This window comes from Pagrus pagrus, assembly GCF_965226575.1.
Source record: "Pagrus pagrus genome assembly, chromosome: 19".
NCBI lineage: Eukaryota > Metazoa > Chordata > Actinopteri > Spariformes > Sparidae > Pagrus > Pagrus pagrus.
In genome coordinates, this window is record NC_140203.1 from 15,372,154 (window position 1) to 15,398,350 (window position 26,197).

General features: G+C 39.6%; 3 protein-coding genes across 3 annotated transcripts; 1 reads left to right on the forward strand and 2 right to left on the reverse strand.

Annotated features, from left to right (window-relative positions):
• Positions 1-809: 809 nt before the first annotated feature.
• On the reverse strand, positions 810-8,672 carry ak3 (adenylate kinase 3). Its single transcript, XM_084339672.1, has 5 exons — positions 7,785-8,672; positions 6,114-6,233; positions 5,630-5,802; positions 3,441-3,559; positions 810-2,806 (listed from the first exon to the last, which is right to left on the reverse strand). The coding sequence occupies exons 1-5, from the start codon at positions 7,930-7,932 to the stop codon at positions 2,695-2,697; spliced, it is 672 nt and encodes a 223-aa protein (XP_084195798.1). The 5' UTR covers positions 7,933-8,672; the 3' UTR covers positions 810-2,694.
• A 152-nt stretch (positions 8,673-8,824) lies between these two features.
• Positions 8,825-20,044, forward strand: rcl1 (RNA terminal phosphate cyclase-like 1). The gene is made up of 9 exons (XM_084339669.1): positions 8,825-9,057; positions 9,563-9,634; positions 10,415-10,590; positions 11,884-11,958; positions 12,075-12,199; positions 12,750-12,875; positions 13,071-13,227; positions 18,223-18,326; positions 19,866-20,044. The coding sequence occupies exons 1-9, from the start codon at positions 8,928-8,930 to the stop codon at positions 20,017-20,019; spliced, it is 1,119 nt and encodes a 372-aa protein (XP_084195795.1). The 5' UTR covers positions 8,825-8,927; the 3' UTR covers positions 20,020-20,044.
• Positions 20,045-20,077: 33 nt separating this feature from the next.
• On the reverse strand, positions 20,078-25,636 carry anxa3b (annexin A3b). The gene is made up of 14 exons (XM_084339671.1): positions 25,548-25,636; positions 25,125-25,162; positions 24,962-25,009; positions 24,072-24,159; positions 23,825-23,919; positions 23,592-23,705; positions 23,133-23,223; positions 22,911-22,990; positions 22,527-22,583; positions 22,049-22,142; positions 21,383-21,478; positions 21,243-21,301; positions 20,794-20,916; positions 20,078-20,594 (listed from the first exon to the last, which is right to left on the reverse strand). The coding sequence occupies exons 2-14, from the start codon at positions 25,134-25,136 to the stop codon at positions 20,538-20,540; spliced, it is 1,014 nt and encodes a 337-aa protein (XP_084195797.1). The 5' UTR covers positions 25,137-25,162; positions 25,548-25,636; the 3' UTR covers positions 20,078-20,537.
• Between the last annotated feature and the right edge of the window lie 561 nt (positions 25,637-26,197).

Sequence of the window (26,197 nt, forward strand, 5' to 3'; positions counted from 1 at the left end):
TTTTATTTTACGAGCAGGCTTCTTCAGCTGAGCTCCTGTTTTGAACGGCGTGACTTTTTTGCTTTGTTTCACGGTGGTATTCTGTTGTTTGCTGACTTTTTTTTGTCACTTTTTTGTGTTCGAGGTTTGTGCCAGATTCATTAAGCTTCCAATTAACTGTCCCCCTGATAATAACATTCTTTATTTAACAAGCCAAAATCAGTGTGAACATCTGCTCAGTGACATGATCGGTAAGACTTTAACTGCAGACTGTGGAATTAAAGATGCCATGTGATGCATTAAAGTACAACACAAGTGTTTATGACTTGAAGCTACTGTGTGATCCATTGATGATACGGCCGTGCACGTTATAGGGTAACAAACTCTGTCACAAATCTATAATTATTTTCCATTATTATTAAAATTGTTATTATTATTATTATTATTAAAGTTATTATTATAGTATTCAAGTTACATGTCATTCACAGAAGGCTACTGTAAGATGTGGCTTCTCCTGCCGCCGTTAGAGATGGACAAAATCTCAGCGGTAGAGTTGATTTGTGGGCAATGTAGGCGCAAAGTTTGTGTGGAATAGAAACGGACAACATCTCGCTCTCTGCCACATCGGTTTTGAAACTTTCGTTTTTTAAACTTTCCATCGTGACAGTGCTGAGTCAGCAGAGTACTGTCCTAACCGTCTGTTGGAGGTGTTGGTGAAATCAAAACTGCTGTCCAGTTGTTTTACTTTGGTGCAGTGTTAAAAATAATACATTCAATAGAATCAGAAGTTTATCGTGCTTCAAAATAAATACTCATGACACAGTTGTAATTTGTCCATGAAAAGGAGATGTTCTTTAAATATTCAAGTGTTTTATAAATGGTACAATTCAGGAAACATTCACTGCTTCAGTCCACAGTACACTGTAATGCCGGTTAGCATTCCTGTGGCTTTTTAACATGGTGAGACATTTTTTAGACCGAGTGCAGAAACACACAACTGCAGCTCAACCTTGAATGTTGTGAAATCCTCTCGCCAGATGACAAACTGCTCCGAGTGTGTCAAGTTAATACATTTCTCAACAGGGTTTTCAGTTGTCAAGTCACATTAGATGGTCTGCATTTATAAACTTCAAAACAAGGAATGCCTGGTTAAAATGGAAACAATGTGATGTATTTCAAAAGGCAACACAATTAAGACTTGAAGTGGTTGAAAGAAGCTGTTACACAATGATGGCTTAGTTAAAAATCCAAAATACTATATTATACTCTGAAATGTTATAAGTGTGGTCAGTTTATACATTATTCACTCAGTGGTCCATATTCATAAAAAGTATTTACAAACTACATTCACAGAGCTACCTGGTACATTTTTTTAAAAAGAGGCACTTAAGTGCAAAAGTGAATTTAATCTGTCGAACATGGCACAGTTCCCTTTAGGGCAATAGACCATCTTCTCATGGCGGCCATTTTCCTCTGACATCATGCCCAGTGTGGAAAGCTCAAATGTCGACGCTTGCAAGTCAAATAAACAGGTAATCTGACATGATATTATGATTCACCATTTTGTCATCGATCAGCACAATGGACAGTAAATATCCAGAGGGACATCAGGCCATACTTCAAGGTAAAACAACATATTTGATGACCGCTAGCTTCCGTTAGACAACAGCTAACGTGAGCATCCAACCACGTCCTAGCTAACATAACCTTTTGACAGTGTTACACAATACAATGAGCTAAAGCAGCGAATGATAGCTAAAATATCAACACACATCTTAGTCACATTTATTTAAGCCTGGAACTTAAACACTGGATGTAATCAAACAAGTAATGTTAGCTTGGAAGTGGTTGAATGCTAACGTTCGCTAATAGGTTATCAAATATGTTATTTTACCTTGAAGTATGGCCCGACGTCCCTCCAGATTTTCAATATTGGTCATCTTTTCAGTTGCTGTTAAATCAGGATTGTTGTGAAATGAGACAGTTTGTCAGATACCTTACATTTATACCTAGAAAAAGCACCATAAAATTATCTTAGCATTCAAACTTCCTATCCTGAACCTACGTCAGAGGAAAATGGCCGCCATGTGAATATGGTCTTTTAATACCCACTGCATAAGAAACAGTCCCAAAGCCATATCGGAGTTGTTATGCCCTCAAAATATTGCTTGTTTCTTATGAATAAGGCTGAAAAGTCTCTTATTTAGCTCAAGATATCATTACCATTCTACTAAGACAAGAAGTCATGATTGTAGTTACAAAGAAACAAGTCAAAAATGCATACAGTACTCAACTCCACTTCTTAAGGGTGGTTGCACTCACCAGAGAGGATGTGCCAGAACAACTCTTCCGATCGTTGTATAAATCTTCACATTTCTTGTCAACCTAACTTGATATCGCACTGTTTAAGATCTTGATATTTGATACTACATTCAGTGACACATCTTACATTTTTAAAGGCACATTATGGAATGAGGAGACAGTCTTTTTTCAAACTTAACGCACCCATCCTGAGAGTTTCCCCCCCACAACATCTGTAGTCTTACTATTGCTTCCCGACACAAACTGTATGAGCTTCCTCCTTTTTTTGAACATGTTATTACACCGATGGCTCTCCTCCTGTTTCACAGAAAGTGTCACCTGATCGATGGCTGTGTACATAGTGGTTTCTTCTGGTAAACTTGAACCCTTCTTGTGCCATTCTGTTCTGGATTTCTACGCGACTTTCCGGTTGACGGAGGAGAGTTTACTGTGGAGGAAAGCCTGGACGTGCGGCCAGATCTTGTTGGTTTCCGTGCCAGAGAAGCTCTGTAGCACACCTTTACTCCTGGAGGGGAAAAGAAACACAGAAATCCTTTTTTACAGCCACTGTTATTCCAGTATTACACCACAAATTCAAGTTTTGCTTTAAAAATATTCTGTACAGAAGATAAAACATGTTAAACAGCAATCGAACTAAAATATTTGTTCCTCCTGTGTTTCATATGATGAACAGCCTCTCCAACACTGTGCTAAAAATAAGTGGGACACTAGCTAAGCACATCCCTGAGGTTTGAGGGAAAACAGAGTAATATGTTTTCCTGCCTAATTAGTCCAAAAATAGCATTTATGATGCATGAACTTTCAAACTGGGTACACAGCCTCACAAGTCTAGTGACTACATGTATGTTTCTTGCCTGGGTTTCATTGATTTTGGTAAAACTAAATAAATAAATGTTATATTTGTGTGTGCATTTAACTCCTTCGGGGGTTTGCACTTATTAGCTTGTCCTCTTGGAATGTGGCTCTTAAGCAGTGTTTCAGTCATGCAAGCAGCCGTGAGGAATGTGAGGGGGGAACAAGGCCCAAGGTCAAAGTTCAGCAGCTTTTGTTCGCAGCCTTTTGCCTATATTAATGCATTTATGTGGAGTAAACTTGTTTTCCCCTTGAAGTTATCTGTGCAGGGATGCAAAATTCCCTACCTATAGTACTCTAAGACAGGCTCTGTCTGGGTTTCGTAGGCCTTCAGTCTCCGTGTGACCGTCTCCGGTGTGTCGTCGTCCCTCTGCACCAGAGGCTCCCCTGTCACATCATCCAAACCCTGAAGAAACACATAAACACACGTTGTCGCTTGCTTCAGTACTCAAAAACTGCACCTGCACAACCTGCTGTAATAGCAGTTTTTTAGTCATGTTTACTGCCGGCTGCAATATAATGAATGCTTATCAGAAGAAAATGTGAGAAACCTGCTGAGACAGAGTTGCTTGATAAACGCTCGAGGTAACTTCCAGCCATTGTACGCAAGTCAAGTCCACAGCCGTGACATTTCTCCAGCTCAAAGCCAGAAACAGCACAGAAACTGGAATGTAAACACACCGCTCGGCTCAAGAGACACACAGTGTTGTCTTTGCTTTCAAACCAGTCGACCAAGAGGAGTGACGAGACTGATAGTAATAAAGCCAAATTATGTTGAGAGACATTTTAGCTACATTTCATCCCTGTGTGACACGTTGTCTCTGTGTTTCCACTGAACATAAGCCAACGCAGCAGCAGGTCATTTCCAAGGATACTGATCTCAAACAGAAACAGTTCAAGGAAATATGACATTATATCTTCAGCCACATCTTAAAGGTAAAGTTCACCCAAAATTGAAAAGTTGGGTGAAGTAGTTACTTGTTATAAAGCATTATCGGCATAACTGGGAAGATCCAAGATCCAAAATTGATTTGAAAAGCTGTTGTTTACATTGCAGCTGCTAAGCTAAAAGCGTCAGTGCAAACCGCATCTGAAGTGAGTGCATGAGCTGGACTGTGTGTCCAGGTTGTAAATAAAGGCTTTTCAAATCAATTTGAGGTCTCAGGGCTTCCACAGACTTGGATTATGCCAGAGATAATGACTGACATTTTATTTTTGAGTGAGCTTTTCCTTTAGGCTAAACCACTGGCCTGTTTCACAGCCACATTTGAGAAGGAAAAGCAGGTGTGGATAATAACACATTAACGATGACTCTGTTCTATTGAAGTGTCTCAATAAACCAGTGAGACAGCAGGCACAGTACCGGGACCTTGAACCTGCTAACTCAACTCAGCCATCTTTAATTTTATTATTTACGCCTTTTTTGTTATGGGGTCTGCATAACATTTATAGCGACTAAGGCATGCTAGCAAACAGGTCTGTGGAGAATACAGCGAAGGAGCCAATGATTAACTATAAATGTGTTACTCCTCCAGACTGCAGGCAATCACTGAGAGCACGCGTGAGCACAGGCATGTTAGCTGTGAGTCAGCCATCAGTTAGACAGAAACAGGAGCTCAAAACCTCATCACTGTCACAAAATTAGCAGTGTAATATCCTCAGTATCCATGCTATGTTATACGGTGTATGATACTGATACACAGATCAATCAAGACGTTCATGGAGATGTTGAATAATCTCCTATTCCTCAGATATTTCCTTCTTTCATGTAAATGTTGCGAGGTTGAAGACAGTATGTAAAAGGATAACAAACATTTGCCTGCAGCTATCGGAGAGCTCGGTCTGTCGTCATGGAAACAGATGCAACATGCACAAAAAAAGATGCAGATGAAAAGAGGCTTGAATAAAACGATTTTGCCTGAAACAAATCTTCACAAAACACCTGTATGTGACAGAAAGTAAGAGAGTTCAAATAGCGATCATGATTTTAAAAAAATCCAGATGAAACTGTTTCCTTTTTACTCGTTGTGTAATAACCCTGGAGGAGAGCAAAGGTCCCCTGTTGTTTCAACTACCCGTTTTTCACGGTTTTGCAGTCTGTTTTTTTTTTTTTCACATCTCCGTTTCCTCTGTTTATGCCGGATGCTAATGTTTTTCCTCATTAGTGTGTCACTTATCTTATTAGTGTCTCTCATCTGTCTTCCAGTAACCTCACATCATTCTGTTTGGCTTCATCTCCAGTGGCTTTTTTATCTAATTGCATTTTGCGCCTCATTCTTTCAAGGCAGACGTTAGGAAAAACCTTAAATAATAGACCAATCTCAAATAAACAATCATTATTTCATAGGAGAAAAGAAACGCCAACTGTGAGCAAACAACTGAAATTGAAAAGACACCGGCTGTCGGTGCAGTTCCTGTACTGACCGTATCTGGAAACCAGAAACGGATATGGTGAAGGGGTGATTGATGTACTTACAGGGACTTTAGGCGGGTTGAAATCTACGTTGTAAACTCTGCCGCTGGGAAAGTGAGTCCAGCGAGAGGTCAGCCTCTGTTTGATGGTCTGGAAGGGTACATCGAGGTTGATGACTGTGTCCACACTGTAGGCTTTATCCAGAGCATCCGCCTGGGATACAGTACGAGGAAAGCCTAGAAGAGAGACAGATGGACGGAGTGAAGCAAAGGAAAGAGGTACAGGGGAAGAAGGAGGGCTGTGTTAAATGACTGTAACAGGATTTAGAACCAATGAGATCTAAGAAAACATCTGATAAATAAAAACATCCCATCCAAAATATAGTTATAGGTGGACATTATTCACAATAATGTTTGCAATTGGCAACCTCACAGCTAGACGCCTCTAAATCCTACACACTGCACCTTTAAATCTATAACAAACAATTCTGAATACGTTTTTACGAGCAAATGTTTCCCATCAGAAATGAGTGGTGCTACAAACTCACCGTCGAGCAGCCAGCTGCTCTGGTCCAGAGCTCTCAGGTCACTCATGATGAGACGAGACATGACGTCATCGGGTACCAGCTGACCCTGATCGATACAGGACTTCATCAAGAGGCCGAGTTCTGACACACAGACATAAAAAAGAGACACTTATAGAGAAGATGCTGCTCGTACTCCTTACACAAATGTTTTCTTTTTTAATCTTCTGCATTTAAATATTTACTCTTGTATGTTTTCAGCTGCCTCCGCCATCACTCTTCCTGTGCATTCACTTATTTCCATTTAAAATATCAGTGCAGTCCCGGCATGGTGGGTTTGAATATCTACAAACAATCATAACCCTTATACGGTGGCTACAATCAAACAGACAATTATGTGAACACTTTTAGTCTAGGACATTTTTAAATGTAAAGCTACTTCTAGAAAATAACTTCCATTTTCCATGTTTTTCCTCTGGCTTCCTCTTTAATTGGTCAGAGTCCAGCTGAAGAAAGGAATTTCCTGACAAGCCTTGCAGAAGTGACCGGACTGTGCTAATCGACTGCTGTTATGTCACTTTGAAACAGAGGAAATGGTGAAACTGAGTGTAAAACCAAAGGCCACATAAAAGAAAGAACTTGGATTTAATACAGAAATGATGTTGTTCTATGTTTATTGGGCATACGTAGACTAATAAGATCATGTTTCCTTTGTGTTTAGCACGTGACGAATATAAAGAGTGCACACTCATGTGCACTGGTGCTGCAAAGTGTTTTGGAAGGCAAATGCATTGTTGCATGACCACCAGTTTCGCAAAGTGACAATTTAGGAGGATTGTGTAATTCATTGTAATCAAGTTTATATTTCACACAGAAAAGTCTTGGAGGATGCTGGAGAGGCAGTTTCAGGACGTGGAAGGTCACTGGTTTAGATTCAAGGTCTGTTTGGGGAAATATAAGCTGGGAATGTCAATAAGAAGATCTGATCTGGCTGCCAACTGCTCCACTGGGGCAGCTCAGCTGCCAACAATACAAGGGTTTAGTCAGACTGAGGTGACTCAAAATGTCTGCACGTGTACAGTATGAAAGTATCACAGAGCATGATGAGGGGAAAAAGCATGTGTGCATAAATAAAGGTTGATTGCAGGAGACTCCAAACTCCACTTACACAGTGATTTACGTCCTTCAAACAAATAGCTCCTCTGTCATACAGCTGTAAAACCACACCTGAAGCAGCTGCTTATCTTTGCACCTCTCTTTATCTACACCCAAGGTGATATTGAGAAGCAGTGGGCCTCTTTCCAAAGCTCAGGTAATATCGAGTTCAACTGTTTCTAGTATAAACACAAAGCAGCAGGCCCTTTTCCCCTGCTCACCAGTTTGACCTTGCCTGGAGAGGATACAAATTCTGTGAGCCAATCCCAACTGGTATGGGAGTGGTGCTTTTATCAGACTAGACCAGATTATTTCTCACACTAGTCTACAGTACAGCATAATCTGTTTATACTTTGTGTACAGTCATGAAGTGCGTGGGTTGTCTCTAACAGAGAATATCCTCCAGAACACCATCATGTAAAAGTGACATTTCTGAATATAAAGTAGATATGACCTGAAATAACCTTCACTCCTAAAGACACGCTGACTTTTGCAGATTTACTTCCTTGAATATATGCTCGAGTTTGGACGCTGCCTTACCGGTTTTGGCGTTGACGTTGGCTCGCAAAATATCCCCGCTGGAAATGTGCTTCAGTTGAAAAGTTTTGGTAATGCGCGCAGACACTGTTCCCTTCCCCGACCCGGGAGGTCCCATTATGACAGCACGGAAAATCTTATGTAGAGCCATCTCTGCGCCACTACGTGTGCAAACCGAGTTTTTAGGAGCAGACTGGCCGTGTCCTTCCCATGAAACGCTTCTGTGGATGCGCAGCCAAGACTGTATCGGCGCAGGTTTCTTTCCGAAGGAGTGCGCAACGCCGCCAAGAGTGGGCGCGTCTTGTGCGGCCAGTCTCACTGGACCTTGACTTTCATTCCAGTTATTCCCCTCAGCGCTGCAGGAACACAAGGGAGAGGAGAAGGAAGAGGAGGAGGAAGAAGATGAGAAGTGCCACCAGTACAGTGCCAGCTGGGGCAGATGGGGACGCACTCCTCTGAGGACGCACTCCGAGCAAAACGAGCCCCTTTCTGCGCGTTGACAAACTTCCTCCCCTATGTCACTGCTGTTTACGGTTGACTGGAGATGTATTTATTGTATAATACGGTTATGTAATTGGTATACAGGCGGAAAAAAGCTTGTTGGCAAGGTTGCTGTGATTAATCCCTTCCGAGCCCTCGATCCCTCTGAGCAGCCAGACCTGCAGAGTGGCAGGCAGGGATGAACAACAACCAATCTGCTCTCATATTCAGATTTTAAAAATCTTTTCAAGGAGTTAAATCGTGTTTGCAGACATTACTGATCTATATAACGCCTCAAGACAATAACTTTCGGGTTAGATTTCATCATTGATCTGCCAATCATTATGAGAGGGTTTAAAATGACTTTAATTTGCTTTATTATCTACCTATAGCCCGTGTTAGAGGGAGATAATCTATATAATATGATATATTTATAGGAAGTAACAGGTTTGTTTACACTTCGATCACGTTTTGTGCCTTTAAGCAACGCACATGTTTTTTCAATGAATGGTGATCTGGCGCCATCTCGTGGCCAAACGGCGGCGATGCACCCTTAAAAAACTCATTTTTGACCCTCCTCCTCTGCCGTATCCTCGCCTCCCACCAACGTCTTCCTGGACAAACACACGTGGATTTCCACTGACGCCAGGCAGAAACAACAATAACATGGCAAGCCACGGGCTCGCGTACGACGGCTGCAATTTCTTCAGACAGCGGCTAGTTTTGTCCACACTCAGCGGGAAGCGCGTTAAAATCAAGAACATCAGGTCCAAAGATGACGACCCGGGGCTGCGCGGTGAGTCGCAGCTTCACTCTGCATGTGGCGTCGCAGTTAGCTCGGCGGCTAACGAGCTAGCTGTTACGCAGTTGGGAGTGTGTTTTACCACTGGGCGTAGGAGGTGGGGGAAATGATGGGATAGTAGTGTAAATGTGACTTAAATGCAATTTTACTTAACCTTACAAAGTTGTGTCTTTATTTTGCTAGTCCAGAGCATTAAAACATCTCTTCACAGAGCTCTGACTGTGATTATTTGAGTGATTTATGTTCACATATGTGAGTGAGGATTGTCAGAAGTTCCCCCAGTGGATGCAAGAACATTTAAATCCACTTATTTCAATCCATATGTTTTGGAAATGAACGTTAAATATTAAACGTAGGCATTAGTTAACCCTCATCTACTTGTTGACATTAAAAAAAAGTTTAGATACACTTGGGTTTAATGTAAGAAAACAAGGCTTTCAGTCACATCACAGCTGTTTGGAGATGTTTCCTTTGAGTAAATCATGTCTGTCTTCTCCAGATTTTGAGGCCAGCTTCATCAGACTGCTAGACAAAGTGACCAATGGCTCCAGAATAGAGATAAACCAAACAGGTGAGTGTTAACAATCAGGGTGTGACTGTAATATTACCTTTTGTCACAGACGGGGTGGTTTTTCTGATTACTATTTACTGTGAGAGGATTGCAGAGTGTTGAGATTTAGCATTGTTCAACACCAACAAACAGCCACTTTGATTATGAATATATGAATATACGCATTATTTGGCTTCCCTCATATAATTCAGGGTTTTTCTTTTGCTCTAAATTGCCTATGATGTCGGATAATATCACTGTATTCTTATTTTACATGGTGAAACCTCAGTTGGCTGCGTTAACAAGCAGAAATCTTAACTAAGGCTTCATTTTCTGTCAAATTTAACAAATTGTAATTTGCCAAAATGATTAATTCATTGTAATTGTAATTTCTTAAGTGTTTTTCTTCATTTAAAGGAGCAATATGTAGACATTTTAATCAGAAGAGGTAGCCTTTTTGCTATTCCTGATCAAACTAAATAAACAAACTGATCTTAAAGGACAACACAATTTCATACGGTTTAACTTTGTTTATGTGTGGCGGACCCTGCCACCTTTCTAGCTTCAAACAGTGTTCTGGGACCTTATTTTCCACTGAGAACAGCTTGTTTATTCAGTTATGGACATTTTAAAATTCAGAGTTTGAATTTCTTCTCCAAAACTGCATGGTGCCCCTTTAAACCAAAGCACATGCAACAAAACCCTTGTTTTCAGTTGACTATATTATAACAAAACTATAAAAACCCATCCACTACTTTATGGACTCACCTCCCTGTCTGGCCCCGTGTCTTTCTTTACAAGGTACTGTGTTATTCTACCAGCCTGGCTTGTTAAGTGGTGGCTCTGTAGAACATGACTGCAACACGCAGCGCTCGATCGGCTACTATCTGGAGGCCCTTCTCATGCTGGCTCCGTTCATGAAGACTCCTCTGAAGGCCACACTGAGGGGAGTCACCAACGACCCACGTGACCCGACGGTGAGGACACATATGTGTGGTATTTTATTGTAGATAATTTGGTGTCTTCATTTGTTACCACTTTACAGTAAGTATGTACTGTTAAATATCATTTGGCAAATCAAATTAAAATATCAGATAACCAGATTCATACACTAAGGCTTTGAAGATTGTGTTTGCCTTGACATTTTCAGTAATATTGCTATCAGTAATATTGATAAATGGTTACGTGTGTTACACTTTCCAATAAGACTCACTTTTGACAGTTGTAGATGTCAGTAACTCATTAGTAAGATTAATCAGTAGTAAGCAGTAACTAGTTTCTGCAAAGAAACTTATTTGCATAGTAATTTCTGGGTAAAATGCCCAGCTAGCAAATCCAAATGTACACCGCCCTCTAGTGCACACATCGCTACATGCATTTAGGAAAGTTGGTGTCCTGACAAACCATATATTTGACGTCAGGTGTAGTTTTAGAACATAACATAATTTGTCATGGTCGGGCTTTTGAATCAACTCAGAAGTTTGTATATTGACTTGAGAGAGAGTTGAAATGTTTGCATGTTTGACGTGTTGTTATAGCAAGCCAGCCTCAGCCACTGCATCAGCCCTTGTTTTTGCTCTTTGTGATGAGCTGCACTGGTTAGTGGGTAATGTCAACAAACCAGAGATGAGAAAGCAGTTAAAAGAAGAAGCGCAGACACTGGAGGAGAGGTGTTGCTATGGAAACAGTGAACCGCGTCACCATTTGTTGCCGTGATGAGGAATGATCTACTGTAGCACTGATTCTCAGCCCTTTGTCTAAGTTAAGGCTCCTTGTGAATGGTAAGAACGATTCTGAGGACCACCTTCCCAAATAATTTATAAAAACACCAGAAAAAGGAGAAAGCATAACCTAAGCTATGACAGGATGTCATGCCATTTTGTGTCAATGCACTCGAAGGAGCTGACCCAACCAGAAGTGGCGAACATGTACAACATGTTTGTCTCTGATGATGTTCTTTAATTTGTTAAGACATTTTTTTTGTTTTTGTTGCAGCCCTAGTTTTTTTATTATGCAAATTCTTGAGCATATTTTGATAAAAGATAACAAACTTTGTATATTTCCAAAAAATAAACACATTTTGAATTTAATCTTACCATTTGGCAATACCTCTACCTCCTTAGCCCAGTGGATGGCGCTCTGAGGCCAACTGGTAGACAAATCCGTTATAGACTCCCGTCCTGGCAGTCTTTTATGAGATACTTTCCATCTTGAAGCCTTGAAAGACTGAGAAGAATGTTTAAAGGATTTAATCACTCTGCCTCCTGCAGGTCGACATGCTGAAAACCACAGCCCTTCCTCTGATGAAGCAGTTTGGTATTGATGGAGAGGGCTTCGATCTTAAGGTGAGGACACGATGCTGGCGTGTTGATAAGCATGATGTATAGATATTAATTTTATGTTCAAATATAGTGCTGCTGCTTGAAAATAACTCATCCTCTCTTTGTTGCTGCACCCTCAGGTGGTGAAGAGGGGGATGGCACCCGGTGGGGGAGGAGAGGTAGCCTTCACATGTCCTGTCCGCAGGACCATAAGGCCGGTGCAGCTGACTGACCCAGGAAAGATCAAGAGGATCAGAGGAGTGGCGTATCCTTCTCAGGCTCGCAGTCATGGCCTTATTTCTTCTGTGAACAAAGCTGGAGTGATACAGATTGTCACTTAAAAATCTTTTTGATTTTGTTCAATTGTGTTGTGTCTTTTAGGGTCATAACTCATGATTATTTGAGTACAAATGTGAGAAAATAGTGATTAATCAAAATCTGTCAATTTTAGAATATCCATAAGCCCAATGTTACAGCCTCAGATGTCTTGTTTTGTCTGATCAACAGCTCAAGCGTCTGGAAGCAGCAAATCCTCACATTGGAGAAACTTGGATGCGATTGTTTTTTGGACTTTTGCCCAGAAATTAAAACAATAAATCCATTTTCACAATAGCCACCAAACAAATTCCTGTCTAATCAATTAACTGACTAAACTCTACGGTATCAATCATGTCATGAATGCCAAAACTAAACTCTGTTGTTTTCTGGATTTTGGTACCACACAATGTGCTCCTTTTCAACCTGAAGTTGAAATCATTGTTTTCATCGGTGAATATTGTCGGAATCATCAAAAATCCTTGACGGTCTGAAACCAGATATTCAGTGCGAGTTTCTCCTCAGATGGCCAACAGGATAGTGGAGTCAACGAGGGGCGTCCTCAACCAGTTCATTCCAGACATCTACATCTACACCGACCACATGAAAGGAGCCAACTCTGGCAAGTGAGTATCAGAACTGACGAGTATTGTCATTGTTGAATAGTGTCGATTATTTTCTTAATTTCTAAATAGTGGACAGGGTGATTCGTTATTGTTAGTCTTGTCACTACAGTTTAAAATGCAGAAACTTGTTCATGTATAAGCAAAGTTTCAGTGATACAGAGAAGGATACAAAATCATCCATGTTTGTTAACACAGGTCTCCAGGTTTCGGGCTGACCCTGGTGGCAGAGACCCTGAACGGCTCTTTCCTCAGTGCTGAGATGTCGTCCACGCCGCAGGGGCAGGGGGACCCCATGCTACCGGAGGACCTCGGCAGGAACTGTGCCAAAATGCTTTTGGAGGAGGTACATCGGGTAGGTACCGCAAAGACCCTCACACAGCACATCTTCATTCAGCACACACACACAGACATACAGACTGATGTCACTGTTGTGATTGGGTCAGTTGTTTAGGAGAATAGTCATGGTTTCAGATTGATTTTGAATCTGAAATTTGGAAAAATTTAAATGACTGTGTGCATTTCATCTTTTCATCATATAACCCCTCTGTCAATGACTCTACGTATTGATGTTGCTGTGACAAGGATATACAATATGTTTATCATTGCGAACAGCCAGAGATATCGTTACAAGGCTTTGTACCCATAAGCATCCGAAAATAGCTTTTTAATGGAAAACGGCTCAATATTGATTCGCAATAGCAGTCTGTGAAAATGTGCTTTGTGTTGGCAGTGAGGATTCTCAAACACAAGGCGTTACATTATTTTGCGTCATGTTTGTCTGTGTTTTCGTTGCACTAAAACTGCAGGGTTCTTTCATCACCTCACTAATCTACAAAGCAACTGCCATTCAGAATACCAACCCTGTCCTGTTTAATTACAAGTACAAGCAGGCATTCATGGGTACCTGCCTGTGTCATCTCCCACATGTCTGATAACAGTTTACGGAAGAAATCCAACACTAATTTATTATGGGATATGTTTGAAGAGATATACTTTTGTGAACTTGTGTGCTGAGAATTCATTTTTTTGTTTATATCAAACTTGCCCTACATACGATAGTGAAACTTAACTTTTGGGGTTTCCACTGCTGTTAAAATCTCCATTATCACTGAAAGTTGATATGAGGTCTTAATTGCCCCGCCCAAAGCATCTGGAGAATCAGTTTGCAGTATATCACCAGACAAATCCAAATTCTTGGGGAATACCAGTCGGCCAGGACATACTGCTATCTCAGCAACAATGACATTTTCTGCCCTTGTTTATCCACATTCTCTGGTAATCACCCCAGTCTGGAACTCAACTGAGAAACTGTTTGTGGGCTGAATCACAATGTAGAAAGCAACTGGAGGGTATTTCAGTTCAAATCAGATGTTTTTATCAGGCATTTTCTCATCTTCAAGAACGATGCTACAGCCTGCTATGTAGGCAGTTTCTCCGACATTAGGTTTGAAAGAACAGAATTCAAACTACTTTGTTGTAGGTGGAGACAATAGGACAACTAAAGCACACAGACAAGGTAGAGCCAGATTTATATTCTCATGTTTGCTTACTGACGGTTTGTTGGAAAGTCTCTCATTTAATATGATATAAAATGTCAGTACACTTTTAAGTCAGTAAATTGTATAGCCATACAAATAAGAACACAAAAGGGATCTGTTTTTATTATTATATGACAATTATTTGAATAAACAGATAAGTAAATAATAACTATGCCTTGACAGGAATCAATGAATCTTCAAAGTGTTCAATATTAGAAATATGATTTAGTGTTGTTAAAAATATCAATATATTTATACAAAATTATTCTGAATTTTTGAAACGAGTTGAACGGTGCACACTGTCGTGCCCACATAAACCCACCAGCTCCGAAAATAAATTAAATTAGATGTGGTTGTTTTTGACGGACAGGACACGAGCCTTGTGATATTTATCTTTTAAAAAGATCAAGTTGTATCAGTTTTTCCACGTGGTATCAAACATGGTATCGCATATCGATATTTTGCAAATCATGTATCGAAGCTAGAAATTCCAGTAACACGACAACAATCTATTGAAATGAAATATTTTGTTATTATTATTTGTTATTCATTGTAATAAAAATTGACAAAGTAAAAGCGTCCTTGATGACAGTGCCAGTATGAAATTTTAAATGTTGGTATTTTTAACATTTTGAATTGTCCCTGATAAAATTAAAAAGGTACAAAGAAACTATTTTGAAAATAATAATGGTGAAGAATTAACATTTCACAATAAGTTTAATTTTCATAATTTCTTAAATTGTCACACAACTTTTCACTTTGTCACACAATTTATTCATTTGTGTATTTATTTTATAAAGTCTTAATTATTATTAAACAGTTTGGGATTCCTGAATCTACTCCAAGTCACAGATTTTGTGCAGAGGTCAGAGACTCACCAGTGTTACTGTTGATTCGGTGATGTGTCAGCTGAATAGTGTTCGTTCAAACAGGCTTGATAAATGAGGAATTTGTGAGTGAAGATCTACAGTTACATTTGTGGCCATTGGGAAAAAAAACCCTCACAAAGTCACACTTTATGTTCCTATATATTTCTACCTAACTGTGACTTATAGTAGTAGGTGTGAGATCGTGTAACTTGGCTGTTTCTAAAGAGTTATTCAGGCACAAAAAAATTTCACATAGTCACGGAGGAAAAAGAGCCCACTTCATCAGAATGTGTCCAATTAGATTCAGTGCTTCTGTGACTTCACTTTGCCTCCGCATGGCTCTGCCTCTCATATGAACCATGTGAGTCCAGTTAGCTGGTCAGGGTAGTGCTGATTAATTCTGAAGCAGGAATATTGTTGGATGCATCCTCTTAACTCCAAGCAACAGAGTGGGCCGCTAACAGCTCTCTGTAGCAGCGTCGGAGGGTGGTGGATTAAAAATCCATTTTGTTCCTTTTTTTAACTAAAGCCACAGCAGCTCGTGGAACAGGTAAATTCACCAGTTTGGAAATTGAACAGCATTTGAATAACTGCTGCTTTTAATACCTAACTGTAGCAGGAGGACAGGGTGACGGCTACAGCAGAGAAGAAGAGAAAGGGGGTAAAATGGATGTGTCTTGTGCTGGAATAGTTAATTTTTGAAAACGGCAAAAAGAAATTTGCTGGATCCACGATAAAGGGCATGGGTGCTCTGCATGTGCGCGTCTGTTTGTTTTATGGTTAATCAGTACAGTCGTCTTGTAGTAAACCAACGCTACTCGATGGACATTTTGTTTTTGGGAGCAACATCAACACTGGACAGGAGCTGATGTAAGCGGTGCACTCTTGAAATTCTGTTGGGTTGGTTTTTTTTTCAGTCAGTGTCTGTTATTTATGTGATTATATTCAGCTTGAGAGCTTTATGTAAAAACGACCATAGTTGTTTAAAAAAAGAGTCTGAAGACATTTGGGAAATGTATTGTTAAACTTGGTATAGCTGAAAACTTGATTTTGTATTGCTGTAGGGAGGTCTCACTAAATTTAGGTTTGGTAAGAATGGTGTCAAATTAGGTCAAATCAATCCACAGAAAAGAAGTTGTTGGTCTTAACCCATTGCTCTCATACATAGATTTCTCCTTTCTTTATTTCACTCTGCTGGTATCCTCTCAATTATTTATGCAGTTTTACAGATTGACGCCTGCTCAGTCTGTAAAGTTGATCATTGATTTGACATTTCATTTCATCATAGAACTCGCTTGAGTTTTTTTTTTTTTTTTCCAATTTGATAGTTGAAAGGGGGTTGTCATTTCCGATGTCGATGAGGCCTTGTGCCCGGCTCGTGGCTGCAGATCCTAACTGTCTCATGGTTTCTTTGGAAGGCAGGGCCTGAAACTAGCTGTTAGGAATTGTGTAATTAAAGTGTTATGCTCTCGTACTGAAATGAAGCTGCTTGTTGAAAAGTACATGGCAAACAAAACCTTCAAAACCTGAAACTGGTCAGTAAAGATTTAAATTGTTTGAACCTCTGTAGCCCAGAACAGCAGCACAAAAACGGTAAGGTGCTCAGGCGCAATATTATTTCACTAGTACACTTTCCGTGCTGCTAACTTTGTGGAAAATATTAGAGAAATGTTTTTGGGGTTTGGATTAAACCTCCTTTAAAATTTCTTGCTCTACATGAAGTCTTTTTTTGAGTTTTTACTCGAGCTAAATTAGAGCAACAAAATGTAACTGACAACCCAAAGTGTCAGTATTTGACAAGCTAGGGATGAGACTCGGTGTCAACGCAGTCAACTATATTTCTCGAGGAAGTTACATTTGTCCTGCTTTAAGTATGATTATTCGAATGTCTTGAGGTTAAATGTGAATCATGTATCTAGACAGGAGATGTACACAGAAAACTTATTTTTATTAAAAGATGGACTTACTTTGTGCATTAAACCGCCAAAGGCTTGTTAATAGAGTAAAATAGTGTTCATGAAGGATTTTTTATTTTTTTTTTATCTACAGCATACCAGGTTTGATAAATGGACATCCACTTGCAGAGGGAATGCAGTTAGCCAGATCTCTGCCTCATCAACAATAAATACAATGTCACCATAGTCTCGCCGTGATGTCGGTGATATGATTATGTAATTGAATCATATTCCTGCTGACAAGCTGTCACGATGCCATAATACTGCATGACCGTCCCGCAGAAAGTAACCTTGTGTTAACTTAAACGGACAAAATCACAGGATGGACAGCCATTTTAAAGTTAATTTTGTATTTATAAAATGTTCTTGGGTGTGTCCAGTCATGCATGGGCCTCTTCATACAGCCTGGTGAATAGCACATAGCTGTTGTCGAGCAATCATGATGGCATGTGATCACTTGGACACGGAGAGAGGGTCCTCTGTGTTGAAGGAAAAGGGGAGCAGGAGGCAAAGGGCGAGCATTATTTGTGAACAAGGAAGAGAAAACAACCAACAGGATATTTGAATTTGTAGAAGGTGTCATGTGAGTTAAGCGAGAAATGCAGAGTTGCAACTTGTAGCCAGAGCCTGCAGCAACACGACATTCATCTTGTCCTGGTCTCCTCCTCTGACTTAAAACCACAACAAAACTCTGAACAGATTCTTTCAAAATGCTTCATACTTGTAGCTTTGGGCCTACGTTTTTTAATTAAGATCAGGAACAAAACTTATTCTCTGTTGTTATTGAACTAGGTTTGAGTTAAGACTTTAAATTTGTGTCCAGAGCTGAAAAAAAGGTGTAGATGGCTATCAGTGTTCCCCCTGAGATAATCAATCCTCTGTGGAGGGGTTGCTGAGTTCTTTTTAAACATCTCCACCTCCATGACGTATGTCTCTGTTGTTTTCGTTGCTGAAACACGATGCCCCTCCTTTTCATCTGTTTTAGGGTGGCTGCGTGGATTCATCCAATCAAAGCCTGGCGCTGCTGTTGATGACCCTTGGCCAGCAGGACGTGTCGAAGGTTCTGCTCGGACCCCTCTCCCCATACACGTAAGCGTTGTCATTCAGTAATAGACACACACAAAGCTCCCTCCCCCTCCAGGCCCTTGGCTTATTCATAAGTTGTTCGACACATGCACTTTGTCCAAATGTGGAACATATCGAGCCTGACACTTTGTTATTCTTTTACTCGTCCAATCTTGGCAAGTGACCATGTTTCAAAGTTCTCATCGCAATGTAGGGCACAAAATGCTGGGCAAATAAACAACAGCGGCAATAAATACACATTAGCTTGTTTAACATTATTTTTTTACTGATTGTCACCGAAAAATACCTGATTTAAAAAAAATAATGCACATCCAGATGTAGGGCTGCAACTGATTATTTTCACTGTCGATTAAACTGTTGATTATTTTAGTGATTTATCTTTTAGTTGTTTGGTTTATAAAATGTCTGAAATGGTGAAAAATGAAACTCAAATTAGGAAGCTGGAATCAGAGATTTTTGACTTTATTTCTGTAAAGAAAACTTAACCAATTGCTTGATTGTCAAAATAGTTGGAAAACAAATTGATTAACCGTTGCAGCTCTACCTAAATTTAATGTTGCGATGCACCGAACAGTTGTTGCTGTGAATGCACACAAGATGCTGCAGTTCATGGTAAACAAGGTGCTTGTGCAATGAGAAGTTTGTTGTTTTCATGTACACCAGCAGACCCGGCAGTTGGCCTATTCTGAAAATGCATGTTGGACTTGTTGTTTAAACACACTGAACCTTACTTTAACATTCCCAGGTTCAAGGTTTGTAAAACACCATATAGCAATGTTAAGACATTAGTAACATTTTCTCTTCACAATTTTATGAATACTTTTGTATCCTTCAGTGCCTGTTGGAACAAGCTGAACCCTGCAGCTGCTTTAATAAAATAGGGAACACAGCGGCTCGAGGGGTTTAGACCAGTAGAAACTAACAGGCCACAGTTAAAATCAATGTATTTTTTTTTCTTCACAAATTTTTCACATACTTTTGAATGTATGCATCATCATGGGACTTGGCCAGCCGTGCATTTACACAGTCTGCGCCAGTTCACACAGAGTTGCTCGGTGAATGTGTGATGAATTAATTTATTTACAGTCCAAGATGTGTTTTACCTACATTGTTTTCTCGTAAACTGTTTGTGGATAATGTTTAACGATAAAGCAAACAAAAATAGACAAACAATGAAACAGGAAGTTGATTTCAGACGTGGTCGTCATCAAGTATGAGGAGCGAACTATGAACTGTCCATTTTCAGTTATCATGGTACCGGTGCTGTGTCCCTCTCAAGTACAGTACTATGATAACTGAAGATTGGCAGTGCCATCACAATACACTGCTCCTCTTACTCAGGTAATGCTGATGACAGGCAACACAGCCTGTTCCCTCAGTCGTGTTTATTAAAAAATATAAACCTGTGCATTATCTGCACAATTACGATTATGTTTCTGTATATAAATTGCCCTTGTTTTACAAGTGTTTGAAATCCTAGCTAAGAGAGTATATTTCATCATATTACTAACTATCTTCCCTCTGTCTCTCTCTGTCCTTCAGGATCGAGTTCCTCAGACACATTAAAGATTTCTTCCAGATTATGTTCAAGATTGAGGTTCAGAAGCCTTCAGAAGACGAAAGAAAAGGTGGAGACAAAGTCCTGATGACGTGTGTAGGAGTCGGTTACAGCAACATCAACAAAACCATTAAATAAAATACGTATTTTTATATAAACAGCACGGTGTCGTCTTGCGTCTCTTTACTCACTCACATCAAATAATAGAATGTTTTATTTTCTTAAAATGTGAAAGGTATGACATTATTAGTTATTGTGTGTATGTTGGCATTTTCTATGCTGTTTGTGTTACAATATACAAGAACTATACATATTCGATAGCTATCAGCCACATGGAATACAAACAATATAAGATATTCAAAAAGACATTCAACAACATCTTCATATCCACGAATGACAGCTTCTTCTTATGTGTTAATCATTCAGTCTGCAGTCTAAAACATCAGTGTCTGGCTGAACATTACTGGGATTCCACATTAAGAGGCATTTCTAGTGTGTTAGTTCCAGATATCATGGGGGAAGCTCAAGCTAACGTATCAGTATGATGCTTATTTTAAGGTCAGCGGCTGGTCATCCTGGTCTTTAGATGCGGCTCCTCTTCCCATCTGCAAAGCTTCACTTCACACCACGTTTTTCATACCAGCAGCAGGGAGGAGTTAGTCCTGGCCACATAGATGCTTGAGGGCACTACCGTAACTGCCCGACACTTCAGACTACAGAAACATGAGAGAAGAAAGGGGGTGAGGGAAGCAGGAAATCATGTTTGTGTTTTACAAACATGTCGTCTAAACAGCGGGGGTAAATTCTTGTCCATTGTCTGCAACCAAGACCCTACGACATTGGGCTTTGATGATCAATTCTGTAGAGCGTGATAAGATTGTTTAATTGTTATCTGTGGGCGTGTGTACTGACCTCTAACTGGGAGTAGAGGGAAACTCCGAACAGCTTCTTGTACTCGGTTCTGATGTCCATCAGGTCGATCTCTGAGCGACTGACCAGTATCCTGGTCAAAGTGGACTCTGTGGTTCCCAGACCCTGGACAAATTAACATTATGGAAAGAAAGCCACATATTGGACCCAGCTACATGTTAACATACATCATCCTGCTTCTACAGTATGTGCAGCTTTGCATGTTTTTTGGTTATTCACATTAAAGCGTGTTGGCACATTTAGTCAAAGCAGCAGCTACAAAACAGCAGCTTAACATTCCTTTCCACACCACTGGGGGCCAATACAGTTGTATGGTGTGGCTAAAAAGGCCAAACAATATGTGGATTTTGTTTTGGGAGCCTCTTGTGTAACTACAGGCTTCGGGATTTTAAAGGCCCTGATGATACAGATGGACATATTGTACAGCTTACCTTCATGCTCTTGAAAAGCCTCTCAGCCATGTATGCAGGAACGTTCTTCACACACTTAACTAGAAAAAAACAAATGAAATTAGATTTATATTAACATTATATTATATAAACAGGGAGACAACACAACACATTCTTCTCACCAATAGCCACCAGGATCTTCTCCAGGTTTCCAGACATCTCGCTCTCAATGCTGTCCTGCAGAGTCTTCTTACTAATGGCCTTGTACTCTACCAGAGCTAGAAAAACAAGAGAGAGATTTGAATACAACTTTTATTCTCCTGTTGAAAGACATGGATTTATTTTATTGGAGTTGCATGTATGGTTGACATGAAATTTTGTGTTCGCCAGAGGAGGAATCCTACCGACTTTGTCAATTCCCTGACTTTTACTTGTACTGCCACCACTTCACATTTTTAGCATTTAGTAAATTATCTTGAGAATTATGGGATGGATTGCTATCAAATTTGCTGCAGGTATCCATGATGCCCAGAGGATGAATCCTAATAATTGATCCATACCTTTTATCTAGCACCATCGCCAGGTTAAAAATGTGTACTTGTCGAATTATTTGATTTACAACTTAATACTTTGCAAAACTAATGAGAATCCCATCAGCCACAGCTGTGCTCTGTGTATATTACTAATTAACAAATGTTAGCATGCTAACATTGCACGAGCGTGTTAGCTTTTAGCTCAAACCACTGTTGTGCCTTAGCTGCATTAGCTGCAAGGATGGCTGTAAACTCTTTAAACATATTTTTGTTGCATTAGTATCTACATAAAAAAATATGTAAGATGCTACACACTCTGTCGAAGCTGGGGAATACTCCTGTGGCACAGGATGTCAATAAACTTCGCCTCATCAGTCCCCCACTTCTTCTCTCCTGCTTCATACAGGGCCTGGGAGGAATGAGATTGAGTGTTAAAATACATACAGCGTTAGATTATATATAAAAAGGAGTTTTAGGGGCAAATCCAGTGGCTGAAATACAACAGACGAACATAGGAAAACTCGACTGAAACTTGAATTGGCAAGAGAGTTGTGTTATCTGAGGTGAGTGGTGCCTTCAAACCCCATGACTGTGTAAAGTCAAACAACTGAAGAAGTCTGCGTATACCACACTTACAGAGCTGTGTGACTAAATAAAGTAATATGCAATGTTTCCTGTTGCCACATTAGCCACATGGTTGCTGTGCAGTATTTCATCAATTAACAGACAAATGTGCTTGAGAAACAGGCAGAAAAACAGGTTGACTACACACGATGAACAATTCAGTCTATACCTTAGCATCTGCTTTAGCTTTGGCAGCGTCCACATTGGTGCTCTCGTCCCGCTTTCCCTGTGAGGAGGACCAGAAGAAGACTTCGAATAAATCTACATTTAAGAGATGAGACTTTTTGAAGGGCACGTTTAATATACTTGTCAGGATTCAACATCTAAGCTTGCAATTTGCTAACAGAGATGACAAGCTTTCCAAAAATGCAGTTCAGATTATAAAACCTTTTCTTTCAAGGTGCTGGTTGATTTATTTCCTCACATTTTGTGCGCTATGATAGGAATGTTCAGAGCTGTCTGGTTATAATAAATGTAATGCTTTAAGCTCTGATTCTCATGTGTTGGGAAGGTGTTACGGCAACACATCACTCTTAAAATGTAATGCACCTACCTCAGCCAAGATGACCAGTGTTTTGCCATAATCTCCAGACACCTCCGACTGCAGATCATGAATTATCGATCTTCCAGTTTCTTAAAGGAAGAAGCACAAAACAGAATATTTCGCAATCATCATGACACATTACACCAGAAACATTTGCCAACGGCTTCACAATAATCTGAGTCACTATATAACCGGTGAAATTACAAACACTTTTGTGTTGAAGACACAAACCTGCCAGGTAAGCTTCAGACAGGGCCTTGATCTGTCTGTTGGATCTGGAGGCAAAGATTTCCGTCAGCGTACTCTCTGTGGTTCCTGCACCCTGAATTAAATGATAATGGAGTGAAACCAAATGGTATTTCAGACAAAGTAGCAACTTATTAGTATATACACACAAACAAACTTAAACAAACTTACATGTGGAACTAGTATTTGTTCACTTTCACAAAACATTATGCTCAATTTTAGGTTTATAATTTTTTTTTGGGTGGCTGAGGGCGATGACTGTATAGTTGTGACATCACAACCTTACGGACGACCTGACGTCTCGTTTAAACTGAGCCAGACTTTTTTTTTGTACATGTTATATTAATAAAAAAAAAAAAAAAAGTCCTTCAGAATTTCTTCAGATATAAACTCAGGTGTGTCAGTGGGGCCAATAAAGATTCTGTCAATTTGACACGATCTTACCTTGATGGCTGTGATGACTTCATGACAGTCATAGACAGCAGTAGGCGTCACCAAGGCTACCAACAAGTCCTCAAAGTCTCCGTGAGTGTCGCCCTCCAGGTCAGCTACTAATTTCTGTTGGAGGAAAGTTGATAAGACGCAAATCTTACTCCACCATCATGAAGCTCATCTTGGTCTACGCCTTTGGCACAATACTCAGAATGAATATTTATAAACTAAGTCAATTTACATACCCTTCCTGTGGCTTTCTCATAGGCCTTAGCAATGAGCTGACGCTGAGCGTTACTTCTTTGGGTCAACACCTCGATCAGTGTCTTTTCTGTCGTACCTATAAACACAAAGACAGGCTTACCACTTACACTGCACAGGTAGACTTCATGGGTTTACAACCTACAGATACCTACTAACTGACAGAGTTAGTAACGTATGATGAAACTGCTTTACATGTTTGACTGATAATACTGATAACTCTTAACTTACCAATGCCCTCTATGGCTTTCCTCAGCGCAGACACGTCCTCCTCCACTTTGAAGTTTGCCTTGTCCTTCACAGTTCCTCTTGTGTTGGACTGAGAAACACAGAAACACACACATAACAATGAATCAACCAGTTGCACATATAAAGCAATAACACAAGTTCATGTACAGGACCCTGACAGAACAAACACACATTGACATTTACTGAAAAATACAATGTAATATATGGAAGGAGTACACATGTATCTGACAATTTCTGCCAATATCCATTGTCATTTTGCTTTAAGAATGTATCATAAAATATAATTGAAGTATGTTTAACTGAGGTAAATAAAATAAAATGCTGAGGTATCGAGGAGTAAATGTAAGTGGGAGATAAAGTGCAAGAGGATAAGGTGCAGTTTAAAGTGTGTGTGCGTTATAAAGTCTGATGGCACCAGGTGGATAAGGCAGGTTCTGTTGGCAGCATTTAGTGGTTACACCTGTGATGTGCCCTATTTGTTCTGACAGGTGGCCAATTCTTATACACTGCACCTTTAAAATATATTTAGTATGTATCACTAGATATTTCTATGGAAAATATATAGTGATATATTTTCACAATATATGACAAACATCAATAATTAGTATATTTGTCAATAGAAGAGAACAGAATATTTCATTTGATAAATATTTAATAATACATTGCAAGTGCTTTATAAAATATATATTCAAATGATTAGGAAGATAACACTAATATATATATATATATATATATATATATATATATATATATATATATATATGTATATATATATAAGTAATGTTGTTCCCTGATCAATATTTTTATATTTCAAGCTTTTCTTTTTGTCACTATCCATCATCTACATATTTCTACAAGTATATCCAACTTACTGTCACAGTCAGTGAGGAGGGGGATTCTAACAGCAGGTCCAAGTCATCCTACAATACAAGTCAACAAATATGCTCCAATTATCACCTTTATTTTCACATATTTTGAGTCTTTAATTCTCATTTAAATCATATCAGCACTCATAGATAGCCTGCAAGTACTCACCCACACAGACATGGTTGTGGTCTTACAGAAGTCTCAAACTGGAGACAAGGGAGGAGGAAAAAGACCATAAAATATCAGCATCTTCATATCAGAGTGTTTAGTGATATCACGTATCAGCACACGTCTCTTGCATTTCATCCTTAGTTGACTTGGCAGCCACTTCGGGTAACATAAACACATCCGCTGGATCATTATTCTTGAAAAGGTCTCTGTTTAAATCCTCAGTAACTCTCCTTTTCTCCACAGTTAACGGTTGAGTAATCCAACATGGTCACGTTAGAAAGTCTACGTCGACTGCTGCAGTCGAAATAACAATTTCCTCGATCAGCGACACGGAACAGACAGTAGACAGTAAATAAAGACGTATGCTTCGTCCATAAAGACTACAATCACACGACAGAAAATCATACTTTTTCTTCTTACCTGAGAGGACAGGGTCGGTGTCAGATGAGGAATTTCACAGTGAGCCAAACTCGCCACACCTTTCAGAGAAGTTGGGAAGGCAACGCCCATTATGATCTGGAGGAAGTTGAATCATGGAGAGCTTTTCCCACAAACTCCTCCTCGTTTGTAAACAGTAACAGCACACTGTCAGACACATTACTGGATTTATTCCCATGATTTCTCTGTAACATGACTCCCAAACTGTGCCTCACTGTGAATAACACATATGCTGTGCATTATCCGTCAAGCTGTGTGTAGTTTTTAGTGGAAAACACAACATTGTAGTGTCTTTGAAGCCTTTTTTATTTCAGTTTAAAAACAGAAAAACGTCAAGCACTGTCAAGTCCAAAGTCACTTGCTCTCAGTGCAGGAGTAAGGATATGAGTCAGAGAGAAAGAGGAAGGAAATGTTTGTTATCAGCCTTATCTCTTCATTTCATCACAGAAGTGGCTTCAAGTTGTGATCACAAACTCTAATCACATATATCACTCTAGCTTTTCAAGTGTAACTTAACTAAATGGAGGTATTTTAGATGCAGGATAAGGAATTATAGATTGTGTAATTATGCAAAACAATAAATCAACTAACGGTTAGTTTAGTCTAAGAAAAATTATAGCACTTCTAATTAT

Excerpts from the sequence above, each read along its gene's own strand:
- ak3 (XM_084339672.1), bottom strand. The coding sequence starts at position 7,932 with ATGGCTCTACATAAGATTTTCCGTGCTGTCATAATGGGACCTCCCGGG. Across the intron at positions 6,234-7,784 it reads CAACGTCAACGCCAAAACCG|AACTCGGCCTCTTGATGAAG; the intron begins GTAAGGCAGCGT and ends TCTGTGTGTCAG. Across the intron at positions 2,807-3,440 it reads CCTGTCTTAGAGTACTATAG|GAGTAAAGGTGTGCTACAGA; the intron begins GTAGGGAATTTT and ends TTTCCCCTCCAG.
- rcl1 (XM_084339669.1), top strand. The coding sequence starts at position 8,928 with ATGGCAAGCCACGGGCTCGCGTACGACGGCTGCAATTTCTTCAGACAG. Across the intron at positions 11,959-12,074 it reads GAGAGGGCTTCGATCTTAAG|GTGGTGAAGAGGGGGATGGC; the intron begins GTGAGGACACGA and ends CTGCACCCTCAG. Across the intron at positions 12,200-12,749 it reads AAGAGGATCAGAGGAGTGGC|ATATTCAGTGCGAGTTTCTC; the intron begins GTATCCTTCTCA and ends GTCTGAAACCAG.
- anxa3b (XM_084339671.1), bottom strand. Across the intron at positions 22,584-22,910 it reads CACTGGTCATCTTGGCTGAG|GGAAAGCGGGACGAGAGCAC; the intron begins GTAGGTGCATTA and ends TCCTCCTCACAG. Across the intron at positions 21,302-21,382 it reads GAAGATCCTGGTGGCTATTG|TTAAGTGTGTGAAGAACGTT; the intron begins GTGAGAAGAATG and ends GTTTTTTTCTAG.